Below are 6,791 nucleotides of genomic sequence, written 5' to 3' on the forward strand. Positions count from 1 at the left end.
CTGTCTTCACTGGACTTGCCCAGATAATCTTCCTTTTTGAGGCAGCTATATAAATGATCATTTGTGCAAAAAAAAAAAAAAACAAAACCAAGAACAGGTTTCTATAACAACATCTCTTACTATTTTTACTTGAAAAAATGTTTTGCGTAGCAGACTGTCATAGCCTTGAATGCCGGCTCCCTTTCTTCCTCCCTCTGAGTGGCTCTGGGGCTGTTGATTTCCCCAGAGCTTGGGCTGGGGTAGGGGCTCAGCCTCACCAGCTTTCAGCAGCTGGTCTAGGCCAGCAGTGCCTCCCCACCTCCCCAAGGGGAGGGGTGGTGGCAAGGCCTCAGCACAGTCTGTGGTATCACAGGGCTCACTGGTAGAGCAGGTAGCGCTTCATGGCAGGGGGCAAGGGCAGGGCAGATACCTGGCTGAGCCGGGTATCCCCCAGGGTGTGGCGAACACACAGGCGGCTCAGGTGTAGAAGGGAGTGTGGCTCCGCTGGGGGAGAGAAGGAGGGGAATGTAAGTATGGGTGCAGCCACCAGCCAGATGTCCTCAAACTACAGGGTCCTGCCCAGATGCCTTTCTGCTTTCCTGCTTCAAGTCTGCCCACCTTGGCTGAAAGGGGAATTTGAGATACCCAGAAGTTCTGCCTCCCAGATAAGATTTCACACATCCCTAGTCAGAGCTGGGGGTGAAGAGCTGGCTAAGGCCCTCTAAGCAATAGGCCAAGGTGGCTTTGACAGTGGTGGAGCTGGCCCAGGCTTTGACTCCAGAGGCTTGGGAGCTGGGGCTGAGGTGAGGAAGGATGGCCGTCCACTCTACAGCTCACACAACTGCAGAGAGCAGCTCTAAGCCCTGGCCCCAGTCAGTTCCTGGGGAGGCTCCTCCCTTGCTGCCCCACCCTAAGGCCCTGCCTCCTCCACTGCTCTCCTCCCTGGTGCCCAGGGCCCCAGTGTCTCCATCCTGAGGTTTGGCTGAGGAAGGAAGTAGGTATGTGTGGCACAGAGACAGGTTAGAGCCCAGGGAATCCGGTATACAGCCTGGGTACCTGGCTCTGCCCATCCTCCTTTCGGACCTGCACATCAAACCCAGTACCTAACCCTTTGCACCTCTTGCTCAGGGGTTGGTATCTCCTGAATTCTCTCATCCCTGGAGTTCCTCCCTCCATTCTGAAGGTTCACCATTTACTGGCCAAGAGAACTTGAGAAAGTTGCTTTCTCAAGCCTGTTTCACCTGTTGGATTAAATTAAATAACAGCTGTGAAGACCCCTAGCCTTTCCCAGCACTGAACAGAGGTTGAGGCAGGCTGGATGAAGGTCCATCCCCTCTGCTCTTGTCGGAAGAGTTTCCATCCCAAACCGCTGCCACCAGGGACAGAAAGTTCTCCCCACGTCTGCCCCAGGCCTCACCTCTCCTTTCGCCCAGGTAGCGGATGCGGACCTGGCACTGGCCCCAGACAGCGCTTACTGCCGGATAGAGGGTCCTGCCCTTCAGTCCGCGGAATGCGGGCCCCAGGTAGGTGCCCCCAATAGCGTAGCCCAGAGTTCCCTCCTCCATGTCCAGAACCACCAGCAGCCTCTCTGGCACCTCCAGCTGCTCACCCTGAGTTCCCGCTGGATACTGGGGGGCTCCGGGCCCCTTGCTCTGATGGTACAGCTTCCCCCGCCCGATGTCCCAGCCCCACGACTCGCTGTTGCTGCCCAGCAGCGCCGCGTAGTGGTCAGTCTGCAGCGGGGCGAGGGCCGTGGCCACGCCCACCACGGCATGCGTGCCCCTCTGCTCTAGGGGCCAGCTGATCTCCCAGGCGTGCAGGCCCCTTGAATAGCCCTTCTTACCCCGGGCCCCATCAGTGCTCTGGGCCACGGGCCGCCGCTCAAAGTACAACCCTCCTTCCTTGACCTCGATGTTCTCTGAACAGTCTTTGGGGTTCCAACCGTGGCGCCGTTGGGCCCCCAGGTCAGGAGGGGGTGCAGACAGCAGCTCTTCCAAGCCCTCGGGACAGGAGAGGTCAGGGTACAAGGCCTGTGGGGTGGGGGTGCTGCTGCTGCCCCTCGCCAGGGCTGTCTGGCCCATGGAGGTGAGAAGCTAGAGGACTCCCCGAAAGAGGCTTGCTGGGGCGTCTTTCTCTTCTGAAAGTTGAGCTCCAGTTTGGATTGACCTGGAAGGGAGTTGGGAGAAAAGGGGTGTGAAGAGCAGAATTCTGGCGGGGGCTCGTCACCCAGGTACCCCATCCTTTCACCCAAGTTTGCCAACTGGCCCGCTCCTCCCTCCTCGCTGCCCCAAAGCTCCTGGGCCCTTCATCTGCCCTCGCCCCATCTGATCCAGGTCGCCAGAGACTCTCGCGAGTTCGCCTCCTTTGGGCCTCAGCATGGACTATCCCCCTTACTCACCCGGAGCCCTCGCCGCTGCCCCCGAACCTCGGTTGGCTTCCCAGCCCTGGAGGTCGCCGGGCCTCTGGAGGAGCCGGGCGGAAAGAAGCCGAGGCGCGCCGGGCGCAGACCGCCGGCCGCTTCCGCCCCCAGCTCCTCCCTCGGGCCGCGCCCGCCCCGCGGCCCCGCCCCTCCGGGGCCCTCCGGGGCTTAACTCTCTTATCGCCGCCCAGGGCCGTGCAGCCCCAAGGCCACGCCCCTGTGGGGCCCCGCCCCCTCCGGGGCAGTTACCTCTCTATACCGGTAGCAGCCGCGGAGAGCATGCCCCACCCCGGGCGGTTAACCTCGGGTCTCAGTCCCGGGCTGTGACCCTCCCCGAGGCCCCGCCCCCACGGCGGAGGCCCGGGGCAGTTAACCCTTCTCTTGCTGCGGCAGAGTCCGCACCTGGGCAGGCCCAGCTCAGAATTAACGCTTTGATGGCATCACCGCCTCGGGAATCTCTGGGGATGGTGTTCTCCACCGTCAGGACCTTTGAGCCGCCTGAGCAACTAACTCCTGCGCCCCTGAGGATAAGGAGCATGGGGTCAAGGAGGAGCTTCATTGTGCTGAATCCCATTTCCACTTCCCTGTGATTCTGGGTCACTGTTTCTGGGCTGGTCCCTTTCTGCCCCGGGTTGTGAGTCAGCCTGTGCCACCTCTGAGGCTGTGAAATCTGCTTCAGGCTCTGGGCTGTACGCATCATAGTTCTCCCTGCTGGTCCAGTCTTCATACTGGATGCCAATCCATTACTGAGCCGTAGAGTGTCCTGACTAAGACTTCGAGTTTGAGTGAAGCTATGCCACTAGTTAACTGCGTGATCTTGGGGAAGTTGCCAGATTTCTTTTTTTTTTTTTTTTTTTTGAGACAGGGTCTTGCTGTCACCAAGGCTAGAGTGCAGTGGCACCATCACAGCCCACTGCAGCCTTGACCTCCTGGGCTCAAGTGATCCTCCTACCTCAGCCTCCCAAGTAGCTGGGACTACAGGCATGTGCTACCACACCCAGCTAATTTAAAAAAATATATTTTTATTTTTATTTTTTCGAGACGGAGTCTTGCTCTTGTCGCCCAGGCTGGAGTGCAGCGGCACGATCTCAGCTCTCTGTAACCTCCGTCTCCCAGGTTCAAGCGATTCTCCTGCCTCAGCCTCCTGAGTAGCTGGGATTACAGGCACTCGCCACCACGCCCAGCTATTTTTTGTATTTTTAGTAGACACAGGGTTTAGCCATGTTGGCCAGGCTGGTCTCGAACTCCTGACCTTGTGATCTGCCCGCCTTGGCCTCCCAAAGTGCTCAGATTACAGGTGTGAGCCACCACGTCCGGCCAAAAAAAAAAATTTTTTTTAGAGACAGAGTCTCCCAAAGTGCTGGGATTTCAGGCATGAGCCACTACGCCCAGCCCCAGATTTCTGTAGTTTTCTGTTATGTAAAATGGGAGCAATGATGGTAGTTACCTCACAGTGTTGTTGTGCAGTTGAAATAATCCAGGTAAAGCATGTAGCACAGAGCTGGGTACATAGTAGGCACTCACCAAGCATAGCTGTCAATGTGCTTACTGAGTGCCGACACTATAAAGAGGCAATATGATATAATGGCAAACATGCCAACTGTGGAAGCAGACTCCCCGGGCATGAATACCTGAAGGCCAGTGTGTGTATGACCTTGGGCAAATTACTGAACCTCCCTGTGCCTGTTTCTTCCTCTGTAAGACAGAGATCACATTAGTATCTATTGCATGGGGTTGGTAGTGAGAATCCAATGAGGTTATAGATGTAACACATTTGGAACAGTTTCTGGTTCGCATTTAATGATTTGTGCTAAGCACTGGAGATTAAGCAGTGAATCCTTAAGGAGGTTACAAAGACTTTTATAAAATAATGTATCATGTAGTAATAGTAAATAAAATTATGGAGATATAAAGAAAGTACTATAGGAGTAAAAAGAATAGGATTCCTATCCGGGGTTCAAGCAGTTAGGAAACGAGCATGTCCTAGAAGAGGTTCACACCTGGGCTGAATCTTTTCATGTCCTAGAAGAGGTTCACACCTTTACACTGGGCTGAATCTTTTTTTTTTTTTTTTTTTTTTTGAGACAGAGTCTCACTCTGATGCCCAGGATGGAGTGCAGTGGCATGATCTCGGCTCACCTTTGCCTCCTGGGGTCAAGTGATTCTCCTGCCTCAGCCTCCCAAGTAGCTGGGATTACAGGCGTGCACCACCATGCCCGGCTAATTTTTGTATTTTTAGTAAAGACAGGGTTTCACTATGTTGGCCGGGCTGGTCTTGAACTCCTGACCTCATGATCTGCCCGCCTTGGCCTCCCAAAGTGCTGGGATTACAGGCATGAGCTACCGTGCCCGGCCTGGGCTGAATCTAAAAGGATGACTAGGAATTGGCCCGAGACGAGCCACTTCTCTGCAGTATGGAGGTTGGGTTAGGGTTGCTGCATGTAGAAGATATTCCAGACAGAGGAGTCCGCATGAAAAAAAGCAAGAGGCAGCAGGTGGGTTTGGGGAAGGACGATATCTTCAAGGCTGCTACAGCCAGGAAGCAAGCATGAGAAGGGCCAGAGAAGTAGACAGCAAGTCACAGAGGCCTTCTAGGCTGAGTTAAGGAATGTAAATGTTTTCCCATAGGACAGGCCAGCGATGGGGAGCCACTGTAGGATAGAAGCAGGAGAGGAACATGGTCAGATAGGCATTTGATTTATTTATATATTTTGAGCCAGGGTCTCACTTTGTCACCCAGGCTGGGGTGGAGTAGTGTGATCATGACTCATGGCAGCCACAACCTCCTGAGCTCCGGTGATCCTCCTACCTCAGCCTCCTGAGTAGCTGGGACTACAGGTGCATACCGCCATGCTGAGCTAATTTATTTTTATTTTTTTAATGTATAAATTATTATTTTTTAATTTTTAAAATAGAGACAGAGTCTCATTCTGTTGCCCAGGCTGGTCTCGAACTCCTAGGTCAAGCGATCCTCCTGCCTCAGCGTCCCAAAGTACTGGGATTACAGGCGTGAACCACTGTGCCTGGCCAGATCTGCATTTTAGAAAAACCACCCTGGCAGCAATGTAGAGGAGCTTCAAGGGAAATAGGACTGGAAGTTGGCTGGGCGAGTTGGCTCACACCTGTAATCCCAGCACTTTGGAAGGCCAAGATGGGCGAATCGCCTGAGGTTGGGAGTTCAAGACCAGCCTGGCCAACATGGAGAAACCCTGTCTCTACTAAAAATACAAAATTAGCCGGGCATGGTGGAGCATGCCTGTAATCACAGCTACTCAGGAGGCTGAGGCAGGAGAATTGCTTAAACCTGGGAGGTGGAGGTTGCGGTGAGCTGAGATCGCACCATTGCACTCCAGCCTGGACAACAAGAGTGAAACTCTGTCTCAAAAAAAAAAAAAAAAAAAAAAAAAAAAAGGACTGGAAGCAAAGACACCATTTCCAGCAGCCCAGGTGACAAGTGTCAACAGCCTGAAATAGGACAGTAGAAATAAGGATGAAAATAATTCAAGAAACACTGATGAAATAGCAAGATTTGGTGACTGATGACATTTTGGTGACATATCTAATGATATGGAGTTGAGGCTGGGCACAGTGGCTCACGCCTGTAATCCCAGCACTTTGGGAGGCCGAGGCAGGCGGATCACCTGAGGTTGGGAGTTTGAGACCAGCCTGGCCAACATGGTGAAACCCTGTCTCTACTAAAAATACAAAAATTAGCTGTGCGTGGTGGCGGGTGCCTGTAATCCCAGCTACTTCGGAGGGTGAAACAGGAGAATTGCTTGAACCAGGGAGGTGGAGGCTGCAGTGAGCCGAGATGGTGCTACTGCACTCCAGCCTGGGCGACAGAGCAAGACTCCATCTCAAAAAAAAAAAAAAAAAAAAAAAAAGAGAGAAAGGGAAGTTTCTAGCCTGGAAAAATTGATTGGAAGGTGGTGCCACCAATCAAGATGGAGACGACAGAAAGAGGAGTAGTTGAGGGCAGGGGCAGGAGGGTGGGAGAGGGAGATGGTGAGTTCAGTTTAGGATATGTTTTTGAGGTGTCTGAGCCACAAGCAAATGGAACCATCCAGAACACACAAGAAAATGGCGGGTCTGGAGGCAGAATGAGAGGCCTGGGCTGGAGACAGGGATTTGGGAGGTGTGTCAGCCTTTAGTCAGGAGTTGAACGATGAGGATGAGTGAGTCAAATATGGGCGATGGGGACAAAGAGACTGCAGAGCAACAGAAGGGTCAAGGAGAATAGAACAAGGTAGACAATTCAGTTTTGATTACTTACAAGACTGTTTTGGTCAGAGGTCACTGGCAACCTTGGTGAGAGACAGCACATGTGGGGACTGGGAGGTGGGACTCCAGGCTGAAGGGGCTGGACTGTCACAAGCTTTACATTTTGAAGGAA

General features: G+C 53.5%; 1 protein-coding gene across 2 annotated transcripts; it reads right to left on the bottom strand.

The window, feature by feature from the left end:
* Positions 1–98: 98 nt before the first annotated feature.
* Positions 99–2,532, bottom strand: SPSB2 (splA/ryanodine receptor domain and SOCS box containing 2). 2 transcript variants are annotated; one of them, XM_054444496.2, is made up of 3 exons: positions 2,378–2,530; positions 1,397–2,145; positions 99–483 (listed from the first exon to the last, which is right to left on the bottom strand). In XM_054444496.2, the coding sequence occupies exons 2-3, from the start codon at positions 2,058–2,060 to the stop codon at positions 356–358; spliced, it is 792 nt and encodes a 263-aa protein (XP_054300471.1). In that variant the 5' UTR covers positions 2,061–2,145; positions 2,378–2,530; the 3' UTR covers positions 99–355. The 2 variants fall into 2 exon arrangements, with proteins under 2 accessions (XP_054300471.1, XP_054300470.1); XM_054444495.2 differs by having other exon boundaries at positions 99–2,145; positions 2,378–2,532.
* Positions 2,533–6,791: the final 4,259 nt, after the last annotated feature.

The sequence above is a fragment of the Pongo pygmaeus genome, chromosome 10, assembly GCF_028885625.2.
Source record: "Pongo pygmaeus isolate AG05252 chromosome 10, NHGRI_mPonPyg2-v2.0_pri, whole genome shotgun sequence".
In the NCBI taxonomy this organism is placed as follows: Eukaryota; Metazoa; Chordata; class Mammalia; order Primates; family Hominidae; genus Pongo; species Pongo pygmaeus.